Below are 18,555 nucleotides of genomic sequence, written 5' to 3'. Positions count from 1 at the left end.
AGTTTTGGAAATTTTAATGCAGAAAATTGCAGAGCAGGGATATTCGAATGTGGCAACACTCATTCAGCGCTTTTAAGTTGCTGTCTTCGGTGAAAATTAAACTTCTTGGGTAAACTGGCAGAAGTATCTCTTGTTTTAAAATGGTTGTGCTGCTTTAGCAATGCAACCAACATGGAAACCACTCAAAGTGTTAGTCAAGAGTCTGCTTTTACATAAGTCTTACAGTTGGTTATTTGAGGTCATGGTAACAAAAGAATCATACTGCTCAAATTTGTATGTTTAGTTGAAGTTATGCTAGAATTAAGATAAGTGCTGCCCAATATGAAAATTTTTTTTTGCTAAAAAATCATGCTAAATCCAAAGTATAGAAGTGCCTTGAGCATAGGAAAGGTGTATATAAGTAAAATGTATTATCATTATTATTATTATTATTATTATTATTGTGTAATTTGTACAGTATAGCAAAATTATAGGAAACTAGCCAACCCGCAGCGTACCATTCGCCGCATAATCAGGCCGGTTTTTTAATGATTTTTAAGCACATTGAGAAAAGTAATATTTGAAAAATCGGTAATGTAATAAATCAGCAAGAAAAGCAATATTGTAACAATGCACGGAATGAACCAACACACAATCGTCCGTGCGGTGCTCAGGCGCGGAGGGTGGAACGGAAGTAGAGGAGAAGGACATCCACTCCACTCCCTCCGTCATGCTAGTCTGCTGATTTCTCGTCCAGTATGCACAGCCTGCTCATGTGCCCACCTCCAACTCGTCACTTGAGTCATTGTCATCTTTGCACAGTCCAGATGCACCTGTGACTCATGTAGACTTTTCATTGCTCTTTGCGGTTTTGGCTGCCTCTCTCTATATAATCAACCAAGACACCCAACCACGATAGCAGCGAGGTGAGAGGGGGGTGTGTACAAAGTGCAGGAGCATCTAAGAAGACGCATGTTTGTCACAGATGCGAATTGCTGTATGTAGTGTGTAAAACAGTTTGCTATGGTGCACGCGGTCGTGCGTCTTAACGGAAAACTCGGTTTTTAAAGACTGCCTACTTAATTGTGTATACGACTGTAGGTGAATGAAAAGATGTAACTCTGGAGAGGACAACATACAATACAGCGTTTTACACGCTGCATACAGCGATTCACATTTGCGACAAATGTGAATCTTCTTAGATGGTGCTGTCGCGTCCACCCACGCTCTCGAAGCACACACACTGCCTGGTCATGTGCCCACTCGCAAGAGCAACTAATAGAGACCCGCCCACCAACTGTAAGACCATGGGATACCCCTCGAAAACTGCTTTACACGCCGCATACAGCAATTCACATCTGCGACAAACAAACCGTTTTACATACTGCATACAGCGATTCACATCTGTGACGTGATTTTTCCTAGATGGTCATGTCGCGTCCACCATCGCACTCGAAGCATACACACTGGCTTGTCATCTGCCCGGTCGCAAGAGCAACTGACAGAGAATCGGCCACCAAGTCTAAGACCATGGGAAACCCTTCGGAAACTGTTTTACACGCTGCATACAATGATTCACATCCGCGACAAACAGTTTTACACACCGCGTACAGCGATTTACATCCGTGACAAACATGCCTCTTCTTAGATAGTCCTGCCATGTCCACCCTCGTTCTCGAAGCATACATACCGCCTGGTCATGTGGTGCCTCTGTGTAAACCGGTCAGGCACAGAGAAGGTCAGCTGCTGAGAGAGCATCTTGACTGTTGCAGGGCCTGCATTGGTGAAGCAGGTGGGACGGTAATGAAACAGGCACAGGGCTTATTGGTTTTTAAAGACTGCTTCCTTCATTGTGTTTTAACCTCAGTTTTAAGGATCCCATGGGATGCCCCTCGCAAACTGTTTTACACACTGCATATAGCGATTCACTTCCGCGAGAAACATGCCTCTATGAACAGTCAACATGGCTCAGAGGTGCATGTGGACTCTACGACAGACGAACATAAATGACGCCGTTTTTCCTGTGTCGTCGTGTCCAAGTTGGTGGGCGTGGTTCTGCGAGTTGTCGTCGTATCCAATGGTCTTAGAGTTAGTGGGCGTGGCTCCTTCCTGCATGCACCACGGGCGTCTTACTTGTCGGCGGCTTAGTGAATCCACACCCCTTCCGCCGTGCTTTCCATGGGTGTCTTGCCTTAGTGAATTATATATATACTAGCAGAATACCCGCGCTTCGCAGTGGAGAAGTAGTGTGTTAAAGAAGGTACGAAAAAGAAAAGGAAAAATTTTTAAAATAACGTAACATGATTGTTAATGTAATTGTTTTGTCATTGATATGAGTGTTGTTCTCATATCTATCTATCTATCTATATCTATATCTATATCTATATCTATATCTATATATATATATATATATATATATATATATATATATATATATATATATATATATATATATATATATATATATATATATATATAGCTCTTGGCATATATATAAGTAGTGTGTTAAAGAAGGAAAGAGAAAGAGAAAGAAAAGGAAACATTTTGAAAATAACGTAACATGATTGTCAGTGTAATTGTTTTGTCACTGTTATGAGTGTCGCTGTGATATACAGCAAAATACCCGCGTTTCGCAGCGATGTCATGTGTTAAAGAAGTTATGAAAAAGAAAAGGAAACATTTTAAAAATAATGTAACATGATTGTCAAAGTAATTGTTTTGTGTATTTGGCGGCAGTGTCGCAAAGTTATTTTCGTCTAGCTGCATCAGAAAATGTACCACGACGTCTGACACGCCTCCTTTTTTACTGTTTTCTCACAGCTTGGATTGCTGCTGTCCTATATATACGCACGCACGCACACATACATACATACATACATACATACATATACACATATATAATAGGTATACTGTGTGTGTGTGTGTGTGTATATATGTATATATATATATATATATATATGTATATATATATATATATATATATATATATATATATATATATATATATATATATATATATATATATATATATATATATATATATATATATATGTATATATATATATATACATATATATATATATATATATATATATATGTATGTATGTATGTATATGTATGTATGTATGTATATATGTATATATATATATGTATGTATATGTATGTATATATATATATGTATGTATGTATATATGTATGTATATATATATATATATATATATATATATATATATATATATGTATATATATATATATATATATATATATATATATATATGTATGTATATATATATATATATATATATATATATATATATATATATATATATATATATATATATATATATGTATATGTGTGTGTATAGCTTTAGTCACTGAGTGCAAGGGAAAAATAATAAAATATAGTCTAAGTTATTAAACAGTAAAACATTTAACGTTTTAAGAAGTACAGGTACATTGAGCACTACTGAAGTGGTTGCGGGTAAACTACATTTTAAAGACTGTGTAACGCAACAGGTAAGTAATTAACAGCAGCTAAAATGTATATGGATCATCTCTCGATAGTAGATCCCTTTTGAAAGGCGCTACACGACGGCTGTGGTATAGAAATTACATTTTCTATGTGAACGTTCAAATTTGTGCCTCTGGTAATGTGCCTTACCGGCATTTAAAGAAAATTAGTTTTGTGTCCTCTGCAGTGTTAAGAGAGAAAGGCTTTGGTTTGGGATAAAAGGAAAAAAGGTGTAAAGAAAGGAAAGTTGCCTTTTTCTTTTATATAGTATAGAGAGATGTGTTTGCTGACATTATGATCGCCTTTTGGGGACAGTCGCGGTGGGTCTTGTGTAGACTGGTGAGACGTCCCCGCCATTAATCGGCTGTGATGGCACTGTCAGTCCTCCACTCGTGTGCGTGTCTTCATAATCCAAGGTGAGGACCTCCTAATCGTATACGTGCAAAAGAAAGTGTGAATCGCCTTAATATTATTTTGCCGTGGTGTAGAAAAGGGGTCCGTGTTTGCACTTGTCTGGGCTATAGCGCAGGGGAGGATGAAAAAAATTAAAAGTGCTCACTTTGACTTAAGGCAGAAGCGCAGTCAGCGTCTCAAAGGCTGGCACAGCTATGCACGCGCTGGCTGCTCGACTTTTGCAGGGCAGGAGACCACAGTTTTGCAGACACGTTCATGATATCAAAAGTCTCAGCTCTTTGGAGGTCATTCATATATATATATATATATATATCAAAATACCCGCTCCGCAGCGGAGAAGTAGTGTGTTAAAGAAGTAATGAAAAGAAAAGGAAACATTTTAATAATAACGTAACATGATTGACATTGTCATGAGTGTTGCTGTCATATATATGCCTGCCTAAATAAGTCACCCTCGCTTTGCTCTTACTTTATTTACCGTTCATTTAATCATGGCTAATGGCGGAAAAATTATAAAATGGAAGGAGGATGGCTTTACCAAAACAATTATTGATGGCGAATCGATTATTCATAAAGCTTGAATTGGTGATCTGTTTTTCTGTGTTAACCTCATATTTTTCATACTTCTTCTCAAACTAAGGTGGTGCGAGGGTAAAATGAATCGGGATGCGCTGATCAATGTAATCGGTGTACCAGGAAATCATGCATTGACAAAAGCTCCCCTTTGCTTGTAATGCAAAGTGTGATTAAATGCATTATTTTTTAAAGCGTTATGGAGCACATGCATCGAAGCTTCTCAGCTGTGCTTGTGCTAAGAAAAGGAAAGATTTTAAAAATAACGTAACACGATTGTCAATGTAACCTTTTGTAAGTAGTGCCTGGAGGATTCAGTGTGGAGAAACTCTAGAGACAGCGTGTGTATTAACTTGTGGATTTTTCTGTGAGTATTTGGTGGCAGTCTGATGAAGTTGCTTCGGAAGACTGCGTTAGCCGCGGAGCTCAGCTCAGAGCGAAATGAGATGAATGGGAGGGGAGATGATGACGTGACTCCCCCACCCGCCTTAACTGTCAATCCCCCACAAACACAGTCTGCATAAGCACACCCCTTTACCTACAATTTTAACTTGGCTACAAAGTGATCAAAACTCTCGTTTATATCCTGCGTCCTCTCATTAAACTTGTATCCCGATTACCTGTGGGCATGTGAAACGCCAGCGTAGCCTGTCTATGAACTATGAACTTAATTTAAAGTTTAGGTTTACACCTTGCTTTCTTTCCGAGGTAGCAGCACTCATGAATATGGTAGTATATGTCACTCGCTCGCTTCTTCTTGTTTCGCTGCCTTCTCAATTATATAATGCATGTTTTCTTAAGCGCTTTTTGGAGGTCTTCCTGGTTTTCTACGCACTGCGTTGAGAGTCGGTTCACGTGATTACGTGGGAGGCGTGATGATGTCACACGAAACTCCGCCCCCCCCACGTCATTCCAGCTCAACTCCATTACAGTTAATGGAGAAAATACCTTCCAGTTATGACCATTAGGCGTAGAATTTCGAAATGAAACCTGCCCAACTTTTGTAAGTAAGCTGTAAGGAATGAGCCTGCCAAATTTCAGCCTTCTACCTACACGGGAAGTTGGAGAATTAGTGATGAGTCAGTGAGTGAATGAATAAGTGAGGGCTTTGCCTTTTATTAGTAGATATATAGATAGTCGAAATCAGTACCAAGAGGTATTTACACAATGCTTTAAATCAGATATTTTGAGTGAAGTGCTGGCTTCCCTTGAGCAAAAGCATGCAAAGGTAAAACTATTCTGGATGGCTAAAGGTAAAAAAAAAAAAATATCAAGCACTGTCTATTATTAGTTTGCTCTGTCTTGTTAAGACAGAGAGTGACTTGGGAGGAAATTAGGAATGCAGAAATGTGTTGTATTTGTGATTTAATATTTATTTTATAAATATTTGTTTGCTTTTTTTGTGTTTAGAGGTCTCTGTAGAGTTTGCATATTCTTCCTGTGTCTTTGTAGTTCAAAATTGCCTGCATTTGATTAGTAACTGTTCCCGAGCTAGTTGCTGCCTTGTGCCCAGCCCACTGCAACCTTGAACTAAATTAACTGAGTTAGTGAATATTATATATCCTTTGGAGCTGCAGTTTTAAAGTTGGAGCCAGAGAATACATTTTTACATTTCTTCAAAATTGACACAGTTCCATTTAAATTTCAAAGTAATTTGTAATATCACTCTTTTATTAGAAGGATATTTGCTTATTTGTGACTATGAAACAAAATCCTTGGGCTTTGACTGAATGACTTGTATAGTCCCAGAGATTCATTTATCTATCTTATGGACCTGATAATTGATTATCATGATTTGTTTCCCCAACTATTAATATTTGCAACTGTATATCTGCTTTAATATTATAGGGTGAAAAATAATAAGTACCAGATTCTTATCGGTATATGTCAAGTTCCAACTTGTAAGTTTTTATCCTTCCCCTTTTATCATATTTTCCAACTAGCTTTCAATAAATAAATTTTGTATGACTTAAAGCTAGCTAATATACAGGTAACACATTTTACTTAACTTGATTAAAAGTATTGTATTAAGAAAGTATTAATACATAGATAGATGGATATCTAGATAGATAAATAAATAGATTTAAATTCTATCTAGTATGCACAGCGCGTCACATTTTCCCCATTTTGTTATGTTACAGCCTTATTCCAAAATGGATTAAATTCATTTTTTTCCCTCAGAATTCTACACAAAACACCCCATAATGACAATGTGAAAAAGTTTACTTGAGGTTTTTGCAACTTTATTAAAAATAAAAAAAATTGAGACAGCACATGTACATAAGTATTCACAGCCTTTGCCATGAAGCTCAAAATTGAATTCAGGTGCATCCAGTTTCCCCTGATCATCCTTTTGATGTTTCTGCAGCTTAATTGGAGTCCACCTGCGGTAAATTCAGTTGATTTGGACATGATTTGGAAAGGCACACACCTGTCTATATATGGTCCCACAGTTGACCGTTCATGTCAGAGCACAAACCAAGCATGAAGTCAAAGGAATTGTCTGTAGACCTGCGAGACAGGATTGTCTCGAGGCACAAATCTGGGGAAGGTTACAGAAAAATTTCTGCTGCTTTGAAGGTCCCAATGAGCACAGTGGCCTCCATCATCCATAAGTGGAAGAAGTTCAAAACCACCAGGACTCTTCCTAGAGCTGGCCGGCCATCTAAACTGAGCGATCGTGGGAGAAGGGCCTTGGTTAGGGAGGTGACCAAGAACCTGATGGTCACTCTGTCAGAGCTCCAGAGGTCCTCTGTGGAGAGAGGAGAACCTTCCAGGAGGACAACCATCTTTGCAGCAATCCACCAATCAGGCCTGTATGGTAGAGTGGCCAGACGGGCTGCCACGTGCCTTTTACTTAGGAGTGGCTTCCGCCTGGAGTTTGCCAAAAGGCACCTGAAGGACTCTCAGACCATGAGAAACAAAATTCTCTGGTCTGATGAGACAAAGATTGAACTCTTTGGTGTGAATGCCAGGCGTCACGTTTGGAGGAAACCAGGCACCTCTCATCACCAGGGCAATACCATCCCTCCAGTGAAGCATGGTGGCGGCAGCATCATGTTGTGGGGATGTTTTTCAGCGGCAGGAACTGGGAGACTACTCAGGATAAAGGGAAAGATAACTGCAGCAATGTACAAAGACATCCTGGATGAAAACCTGCTCCAGAGTACTCTTGACCTCAGACTGGGGCGACTGTTCATCTTTCAGCAGGACTATGACCCTAAGCAGACAGCCAGGATATGAAAGGAGTGGCTTCAGGACATCTCAGTGAATGTCCTTGAGTGGCCCAGCCAGAGCCCAGACTTGAGTCTGATTGAACATCTCTGGAGAGCTCTTAAAATGGCTGTGCACCGACACTTCCCTTTCAACCTGATGGAGCTTGAGAGGTGCTGCAAAGAGGAATGGGCGAAACTGGCCAAGGATAGGTGTGCCAAGCTTCTGGCATCATATTCAAAAAGACTTGAGGCTGTAATTGCTGCCAAAGGTGCATTGAGCAAAAGCTGTGAATACTTATGTACATGTGATTTCTCAGCTTTTTTATTTTTAATAAATTTGCAAAAACCTCAAGTAAAGTTTTCTTCACGTTGTCATTATAGGGTGTTGTGTGTAGAATTCTGAGGAAAAAAATGGATTTAATTCATTTTGGAATAAGGCTGTAACATAACAAAATGTGGAAAAAGTAATGCGCTGCGAATACTTTCCGGATGCACTGTATGGAGACACAGTGGTTGGCACAGCTGCCTCACAGATCCAGCGTCCCAGATCTGAATCCTACACCCAGGGATTTTTAAATGGTGGAACCTGTAACATAATGATGTCCCATCCAGGGTTATTCCTTTGCTTGCATACTGCTAATATTGCCTAAATATAATATGTTAATGTCCACTTAGCTTCAATGGAATTGTAATATGCTTTAATTTTTATATCAAAATGTTAATGTGATTTTTAGAGAGCAAACATAACTTCCACTATATATATATATATATATATATATATATATATATATATATATATATATATATATATATATATATATATATATATATATATATATATATATATATATATAATATAATATAATATAATATAATATAATATACACACACACACACAGTAATAAAAGGTAAAGCCCTGACTGACTTACCACTAATTCTCCAACTTCCCATGTAGGTAGAAGGCTGAAGTTAGGCAGGTTTCATTTCGAAATTCTACGCCTAACAGTCATAACTGGAACCTTATTTCATACATATATACGGCTATAGCCTGCAGCTCGGTCGCCATGTGAGGAGGAGTTGCGTCCCGCATCATCACGCCTCCCACATAATTGAGTGCCTCCCCATATAAGGCCGTCCGTCGACAGCAATCCAATAGACACGCTGCCGCTAAATATTCGCGGGTGAAGGACTGTGCTTATGCAAACGAAGATGAGATAGTCATGGATGGACTAGTGTTTGGCACAAACTTGGCGAAAGTGCGAGAGAAACTTTTAAGTGCTGGATCTTAGCTAACATTAAATAAGGCCGTGGACATCAAGATCGCACTAGATACCACAAGCACAGCTGAGAACCTTTGATGCATGTACTCCGAGCGGCTCACATGAACTGACTGTAAACGCAGTACGCAGAGAACAAGGAAGAGCTCCAAAGAGCGCTGAACAAAAAACGCATTACACAATTGAGAAGACCGCATAAGAATATGAAGCGAGTGATGCATACAAGCATATTCAGTGCAGCTACTGCGGAAACGAAGCACGGCATAAACCGTAAGTTTAAATTAAGTTTATAGACCTGCTGGCGTTTGTCATGCCTACGACTAATACGATATTCGCGAGATACAAGTTTAATGAGAAGACGCAGGGTATAAATGAGACTTTGGATCACTTTGTAACAGAGTTAAAATTGCTGTAACGGAGTTAAACTTGCTGGTGAAGGACTGTGCTTATGCAAACGAATAGAAAGCAAATATTACATTATTTTTAAAATGTTTCCTTTTCTTTTTCATAATTTCTTTAACGCACTTCTCTGCTGCGAAGCGCGGGTATTTTGCTAGTATGCTAATTAAAGGCAAAGCCCTCACTGACTGACTCACTCATCACTAATTCTCCAACTTCCCGTGTAGGTAGAAGTCTGAAATTTGGCTCTTTCCTTACAAGTTACTTACAAAAGTTAAGCAGGTTTCATTTCAAAATTCTACGCATAACAGTCGACAACGTCTGCCATGTTAAACTTTCTTATTTATGGCCCCATCTTCACAAAATTTGGTAGGCAGCTTCCCTGCGCTAACCGAAACCAATGTACGTACTTATTTTGGTGGTATGACGCAACTGTCGGCCGCAATATTGAACTTTGCAATGGTCTTTGTTGCCCTCACTCATCACTAATTCTCCAACTTTCCTTTGAGGTAGAAGGCTGAAATTTGGCAGGCTCATTCCTTACAGCTTACTTACAAAAGTTAAGCAGGTTTAATTTAGAAATTCTATACGTAATGGTGATAACGGTCGACAACGTCTGCCATGTTAAACTTTCTTATTTATGGCCCCATCTTCACAAAATTTTGTAGGCAAGTTCCCTGCGCTAACCGAAACCAATGTACGTACTTATTTCGGTGGTATGAAGCCAATGTTGGCCGCCATATTGAACTTTCCATCAGTCTTTGTTACCTATGGGTCCATCTTCAAGAAATTTGGTACGTGGGTTCCCAGCGCTAACTGAATCCTACTTAGGTACATATATATATCCATAGCCTGCAGCTCAGTCGCCGTGTGAGGCGGCGTTGGGTCCTCCATCCCCACGCCTCCCACGTTGTTGGCTGTCTGCCTGTATAAGGCCGTCCGTCGCTCCAGTCTCTTCATTCCCTTCCTTGCTTCGCCACGGTATTCACGTCTCCCTGCTGATAACCGCAGCCTTTTTATTTAATCCACGGCTTCTCCGCTGTTTTATTATTCGTTTATTACGATTATAGTTCTTGTATAGGTATTTTAAACTTAGTTTACATTGTTCAGGTACTCATTTCCTTTATCATTCCAACCGTACCCCCATTAACATGTCTATCGAGGTGATCACAATCGATCAAAGAACTGTCACTTACCGAGTGATTTCCATGCCCAGAGATGGCGCCCTCCTTTTCCATTCTCTGTGTTACATATTGCACGGCCATATCAGGCTCACACTTGATATCTGGAGGAACATTGTGTCTTATGTATTGAATGACTGGGACAGGTTCAAGGTGTGGACTGATGATGGTACAGGAGGTAATTCTTCTACACAGAAACTATAAGAGTGAAATGCTTAAGCCCTTCACCTATGGTTCTGCATGCGAGTTGATAGCTGCCGCTGAATTGTTTGGTTGTCGCTTTCAAGTGTACCGAAATGGCCAAATATTTTGCAGCTTTCGACAATCGCCAATGCCTCTTAAACATCTTAGATTTACAGGTGATGATTTGAGTAGTGGACACTTTGATGTTTATGAATGTTTAAACTCTCAAAAGCTGGATGCGAAGTTATTGATGAAACCGGTTGTATGCTTACAACACTTGACAGATGCCGATTGTCACTTCAGCACAACAAGTCCAGCAAATACTAACGTAATTGAAACAAACCATGAAACTCAAACCGATTATGACAGCAGCAATCCAAGCTGTGAGATTTGAGGCAAGATTGCTTTTCACTTGGCCAACTGTACGTTGCATGCTCAAGAGTAAGCTCAGCACACAGCTTGGTCATATTTCAACCAGAGGGCCAAACTGACAACGTGGCATACAAAGAGATCCTTAACAAATAATTATTGGTATATTTCCCTCCGTTTAAAAAGATTTACTTTTCTTCTTAATAAAAATTTTAAGGCAGTACTTCCCTGCTGCGAAGCGCGGGTATTTTATTATAAAAATAATATAATATTATGGAAGCCGAGAGAGGACGTGCAATATGATTTTTTTTAAAATTGTCTCCTCGAGATAATGGACTAATTTTATTGAGATCTTGATAAAACCAAAGATCTTGTTTTCTTGAAATTATGAAATAACTGTACCTAACGTTTAATGTTTAGCTTATTGAAGCCACATCCTGTTTGAAATGTCGGAAGAGCAGAACTCTATTGATCGGCGCATCACATTTTTGTTCAATCAAGGGCTGACGCAGGCTGAAATATGTTTATCCCTTAGTTTAGAAAATAACGTTAGTGTCCATCATTTAAGAAAACTGTTAGCAAGGCTTCAGCTGTATAGGCATTGCAGTCTAAGCAAGCCTGATGCCAGGAGCAAAGGTTAAGTTTCGTTTTCTCGACATTTTGATAAAATTATTCCATTATCTCGAGAAAACAAAGTTCTTTTCTCAGGATCTCGATAAAATGAGTCTGTTATCTCGAGGAGACAATTTAAAAAAATAATGTTGTACGTCCTCTCTCAGCTTCCATAATGAAAAAATAAATATAATTTTTTTTTTTTCCTAAAATAGCGGCCTGTTTAATTCTTTTAAGATTAAAATCTCAGCAGCTATAATTCTTAAAACAATTGGTTTTTCAGCTTTCTCAGAGTACACAGAGTCCTTGACTTTTTATTATCTCACTGAAATTTTAAACTTGGCGGCAAGGAAAGAAAAATGGCTGCTTCTGAGCAAAAAAGCCAGCAGCCTTTATGCTAACAAATAAATGCAGGCTTATAAGCCACTTTAAAAATAACATAAGTCAATTTTTTTAAATAATTCTAAAGCTAATAATTGAAAGTGATTTGATCCCTAAATAAATTAGTTCCCTTGCATACGAACGAGCTCCATTACGAGAGCTCATTTGCATGTTCAATTTGTTAGTAAGTCCAACAAAGTTAGCCTAGGCACCCAATGAACACAATGCAACTCGCAGCCCTCAACCCCTATAGAAAACAAGTACATGTACAGCTGTTTGTGCATAAGATAATGCTTTTAAAAGTTAATATTTGTATTTTGTTATAAATTTCTTGTCTATTTTAACACTAAATAACAAATTTATTTTTTGTTTCCATTGTTTTCCGTCAGCTGATATCGCTGTTTATGTTCTCTGCTTGCCTATGTATGCAGACCTACCCATCTTCAACTCCTATCTTTATTATACACTACCGTGGCTGTTCGTTTGTCTGTCCAGGATTGGTGAAGAAGTGACCTGTAGCTCGCAAACCGTTAGACCTATTGACCTGAAAATTGGTACACATCTACTACGTGACCTCTACTGTCTGTTTTCGGTGTGATGATTTTTATTACTTTTTTTTTTTTTAATATATATGGTAGAATCAACTCTTGACAGCGCGCAACAGGGCGGTCGTGCGGCACATGCGATATGGGCGCCATTCTCATCCCTACCACCTTCACCGTCACTTCCTTTACCTCTTCATATCTTAAGTGTTCAATCTGCCTCAAAAATGATTTAAGTGCCAGCTTAAGTGAAAAATTAAGAAAAACATAATAAGTAATTGCAACACAAAACTTGACCTAATCAGTTTTAAAGTGAAAAGATGCAGATGGAAGAAGAGAAGAAGCGGGCTGCTATGTTGGAGAAAAGGAGAGCTGCTCCTGAAACAGCAAGCACATCAACCTCTGAGCAAACGAATGCTAAACGTACAGAGAGAGTATGAAAGCTATGTTAAGTGTATTCACTGCGCGTTATCGTGCAGTATGCCATTACCGGTCAAAAAATATTTGTACAGTACACAAGAAAATGCCTTTGAAATGTAATATTTGTATTTTTTTGTAATAGATTTCTAGTGCATTTTAATAAGTTATTTTTTCATTCCTATTGTTTTCAATTAGCTGATCTCAGTACAGTAGGCTCACTTAACACTAGCAAATGAGCCTATGTGTTTGTCTTTAAATCCACTTCCAGCCACCACACACAAAATGAGCAATCAGATGGCATCACTCCACACCTACTGCCCATCACTTAAAATCTATGGCCTGGTAAGTGTTTGTGGTGAAGATTCATATAAGGTTTGGAAGCGAGGACAAAAAACTTCCAACAGTGTTAGCTCTAGTTTGAGAGAATCAAAATAAAAGGCCTCACTAAGCCCATGGTATTCCTGATGGGATGCCCATGTCTGAAGATGATACGTACACCTCAAGGTCCCTATTGTGCTTGCGCTTCACCACACTACTTGGTTTTGCATGGAATTTTAATGAGGTTCTCTGAGTTAAGAAGAGCTTACCCTTAATGCGTTTCCAACTGTTTCCCCATGTTTTGTTGAACACGCTTAATTTCGGACATTTTGGGTTTAACGTAAAGGGTGTTAACTCAACATAAACAGAGATACAGCCAAAAGCACAACCACTTGTAGAGGATTCACACACGTGACTGAGAGTGTAAACAATAATAGCATGGGTTTTGCACTCTGCTTAGTGCAGACTTACGTACTGTTTTAAAATCTGATGTTATGCTGCAATTTTTAATTTTTTACTTATTTTTAAATAATTTTTATTTTTTTGTTCATGAAAAAGTAGCCTACACTCAGAAATTATAAAGAATGAGAGCATTACATACCATAGTAGATGAATTAGATAAATTTAACATTGGCTATAAAGCATATGATTGCACCTGGATAGTCATGATTTATGGGGATCGTCAGTGATCATTATATAATAGTTTGTGATGTTTGCAAAATATTACATCTCTCCATATATTAACTATTTAAGCTAATATTGTTAAGACTTCAACATTTGAGTAAACTAACACCAGTATGCATTTTTTTGCACAGTAAGTATATTAAGTTGCACTCAGTATGTTAATTGTTACACAGTTTGTAACCATATTGGAAGACAAATGTACTGTTTCATGTAAATAGAATAAGACTGGGGAAAAAAACAGTTATGGAGAAGTGTGTAGAATTACAAATTTAAAAATTGAGAAATCTGTCTAGTCCTTTGGTGCCTCAGATTGTAGTCTATTCTTATGTTACTATCTAAAATAATTATGTGTGTGATTTCTTGAATTAAAGTCCCATTTTAACAATCTTGTTTTACTGTAAAATGTGTATGAAGGTAGCTTTGTCATAAAACTTATATGGTCTACATATTTCAAGAATATAATCCTGTCACTTTGTTAACATAAATTCTTTTTGCTTTTGAGCTTGCATTGGAGGCTCTGAGAATCCCTGCAATGGCAATGGAAAATGCAATGGAGATGGTACTCGAACAGGTGATGGAAAATGCAGTTGTGACAAGGAATATGAAGGTGATTTGTGTCTAGAGTGTGCAGATGGCTATTATGGTAAACAACGAAATGACACTTTCAGTTTATGCACAGGTAATCCGTTTTTTATACTACTGCTTTAAAATAATTGTATAAATAAGACAAAAATAAAGAACATTTTAAAATTTCCATTTTGCAATCGGTCAACTGAAATAAAAAGTTATTTTGTAAAGTTTACCTTATGTATGTGTTTTAGCAGATATCTTACTGGATATAAACCTATTTGAAAATGTTTGCATTTTAGAATAAAAATTTCTTTTAAATAAATTAGGAATTTAAGATATTTTTACCTAGGTAAAAATGCTTCTTGTGGTTCTTATTTCAAGAGTATATACGCACGCTAAATTATGAAAATTTAGATACATAAGACAGTGATATAGAAGGAAACTAACTTTCCCTTAAATATTTGCTTCTGTATAACTGTTTCAGAATGTCATGAGTCTTGCAAGACATGTACTGGCCCAACCAACAAGGACTGCAAAGAATGCAAAGATGGGTGGCTTAAAAATAATGTGGAAGAGTGTAACGGTAAGATGAATTCTACTTATTTATTTTGTACATTTATCTGTTGGGGTCTTATGTCCAACAGAGGGCATTAGCTCCATGAATTGACAAACTTCACTGTAATTGTTCAGTGCACAATCAGTGTCGGGTTCTGCTAGGGAAAATGCAAAGTCTCTCTCCTTCTCTGAGTGAGGAGTTGTTGGTGCCCACAATGGGCTGTAACTCAAAAGTCCCAGAAATGAGTTGGTCAGTGTTTGTCATGCTGTAGCATTTCTAGATTTCGGTGGTTATGCGGTTTCAAGTACTAGGGTGTGGTAAAGTTTTTCATAATTTTAATATAATAATGTTTTGGTTAAGGAAGCCACACAGAGTTTATCTTGGAGCATCACACCTTTTGCAAAACTCTGGAAACCAAGAATGTTCTGTGTTTCTCATGAGTAGAGCCTAAGAAATACTTTTTCTTACAGACTAATACAGCATAATAATGAAAATGGGGATGCTGGGGGGAAGAATGTGAAATAAAAAAAATAGCAAGCAATTTGACAGTATTACATTAATGGAAATATATATATATATATATATATATATATATATATATATAGTAATCCCTCGCTATATCGCGCTTCGACTTTCGCGGCTTCACTCTATCGCGGATTTTAAATGTAAGCACATCTAAATATATATCATGGATTTTTCGCTGGTTCGCGGATTTCTGCGGACAATGGGTCTTTTAATTTATGCAACACGCTTCCTCAGTTTGTTTGCCCTGTTGATTTCATACAAGGGACGCTATTGGCAAATGGCTTAGAAGCTACCCAATCAGAGCATGTATGGCATATTAACTAAAACTCCTCAATGCTATAAGATATGCATCCCGCGCGGAGCTTGATTGTTTGCTTGTCTCTGCCTCTATCTCACCCTCTCTGACATTCTCTGCGCCTGACGGAGGGGCTGTGAGCAGAGGTGCTGTTTGCACAGAAGCTGTTTGCCTAGTGGATACAGACGCACCTCTAAGAAATGCCGCTTTATTGCGGTGCTTCCAAAAGCACACTTATTGATTTTTTGATGGTTTGCTTTAATCTCTCTCTCTCTCTCTCTCTCTCTCTCTCTCTCTCTCTCTCTCTCTCTCTCTCTCTCTCTCTCTCTCTCTGACGTTATCTGCGCCTGACGGAGGGGCTGTTTGCACAGAGGCTGTTTGCTTAGAAGATACTGACGCTCCTCTAAAAAATGCCGTGGCAAACTTAAAAGCACACGTATTGATTTTTTGATTGTTTGCTTTTCTTTGCGATCTTCTCTCTCTCTCTCTCTGAAATTCTCTGTTCCTGAAGAGAAGAAGATCTATTTGCATTCTTTTAATTGTGAGAAAGAACTGTCATCTTTGTCTTTCATGGAGCACAGTTTAAACTTTTGACTAAAGGGTGTTATTTCATGTCTAGAAGGCTCTAATAATGTTAACAGTGTGGGAAAGTTTATAAGGGCTTAAAATATATAAAAATAACCATACAAACATATGGTTTCTACTTCGTGGATTTTCACCTATCGTTTTGGGGTCTGGAACGCAACCCCCGCGATCGAGGAGGGATTACTATATATGTATGTATGTATGTATGTATGTATATATGTATGTGTGTGTATATATGTGTATATGTACATGAAAGAGTAAATTATCATAATTAGATTGTGTATACAAGTGCAACACATATTCAATACACTGACCACAGTGGCATATTGAATGTTAATTGAACTTCATTGCTGTCTACAAAATGTAATATTAAAGTTATAGAGTTTCACTTACACTTTTGTGTTTCTACCTTTTTGACTGCACTGGCTTAAATGTGAAACTGATTGAATTCTCACTTTTCATTTGGAGATAACATTAAGGAGAAGGTATTAAATGTTTTTTATTTTCCTTTATTTTTCTTTTTCAAGATATTGATGAATGTGCTAACGAAAGTTCACCTTGTACAGAATCACAATATTGCTTAAACAATCCTGGATCCTACACCTGCAAAGGTTGGCTTGTTATTTTAAAATATGTTCTGAAAAATATGTTAGAGCTATTTGCAATTTCTTCTCCTCTATCAAACTATGTTATTTAGTACATGTTCATATTAATGCATGTGGTCTCTTTCCTACTTAACCAAAATATTTTTTCATTTTGATGTGATGAGATTTTATAGAACGGAATACATAGATCTCTTCAAATTTGTTTATTTGGTGCTTAATAACTGGTTTTACAAGCTGTATTTTTTAATGTATTATATATAATGTAATCACTTCAACATTGTGACGAAAAGTGGACTTGGTGCTGTTTATGTAATGATGGTGGAAACAGCAAGGTATGTTGCATTAGAAAATAAAATTCTGTTCTTAATATAAAAAGTTTGAATTGTTTTAATGTGTTTTGACTTTTTTTTCCAATATTTAAACAGCATGTGATGAAGCATGTGATACTTGTACTGGAGAAGGCCCTGATCAATGTAAAGCTTGTGCCTCTGGATATACCCTGGAAGATTCCAAATGCACAGGTGAATAAAAATTTTTAGTTTTGATTATGTTGTGTGTGTGTGTGGTGTTTTTTTTTTTTCTCCTTTGTTCTTCTTCTTGATCCATGTACCTAACCTGAATGTTACATGAAAGGAAAACCCATTCAGACTCTTGTGGGCTTGTGCAATTTCCACATGGAAGTTATTTTTAAAATTAATGACTTTTTTCTTTTTTTTTCTTTGCCTTTTTAACACCATTACATTTTTCCTGTTGAATATTATTTGTGAATAGATTACTTTTATGTGTTTTCAGATATAAATGAATGTATTAATTCAGAAGAGAAAGTCTGCTCTCGTGAAAATGAGGAATGTGTTAACACAAAAGGCAGCTTCAAATGCTTTTGTGCTGTGGGCTTTGAAGATCAAGAAGGAGTTTGTGTAGAAACCAAACAAACAGGTTAATTTTTTTTTTCCCCACCCCTTTTTGGAAACATACTATAGTAATATAGACATGTATGCATGCATGCTTGTAAAGTGTACTGTATATCATAAGAATCATGTGATTAGGCATGCTTTGTTTTTTTTAAAGATCATTGTGTGATTACTACAGGTACAACCTTTACATCTGGAAGTATGAAATGTAAATGAACAGCTGTGATATTTTCCTTCTGGAATTTGTGTCCCACCCTTACACAGAACAAAAGTACTAAAAAGAGGAAAAGACTAGATCGTTAACAAAATAAGAGGTTTTCTCTCTATTATAAAAAAAATCTTGGAAGGCTTGGAAGGAGACGAGATGTAATTTTCTCTGAGAAACTTTAACATCTCGCAAGACAAGGGAGTGAGACAAAAGGACAGCTGCTGTACAGGCTTGTAAATTTT

General features: G+C 37.5%; 1 protein-coding gene across 1 annotated transcript in view; it reads left to right on the top strand.

Annotated features, from left to right (window-relative positions):
- Window positions 1–18,555, top strand: part of creld2 (cysteine-rich with EGF-like domains 2) — a 34,421-nt gene that overhangs the window by 8,779 nt on the left and 7,087 nt on the right. The window contains exons 5-9 of the mRNA XM_039761068.1: window positions 14,561–14,737; window positions 15,113–15,211; window positions 17,117–17,200; window positions 17,620–17,715; window positions 17,987–18,130. Of these exons, the coding sequence (XP_039617002.1) occupies window positions 14,561–14,737; window positions 15,113–15,211; window positions 17,117–17,200; window positions 17,620–17,715; window positions 17,987–18,130 (600 nt within the window). The remainder of the gene's footprint in view (window positions 1–14,560; window positions 14,738–15,112; window positions 15,212–17,116; window positions 17,201–17,619; window positions 17,716–17,986; window positions 18,131–18,555) is intronic.

The sequence above is a fragment of the Polypterus senegalus genome, chromosome 8 (genome assembly GCF_016835505.1).
Source record: "Polypterus senegalus isolate Bchr_013 chromosome 8, ASM1683550v1, whole genome shotgun sequence".
NCBI lineage: Eukaryota > Metazoa > Chordata > Cladistia > Polypteriformes > Polypteridae > Polypterus > Polypterus senegalus.
This window is presented reverse-complemented; position numbering and strand designations above follow the sequence as displayed.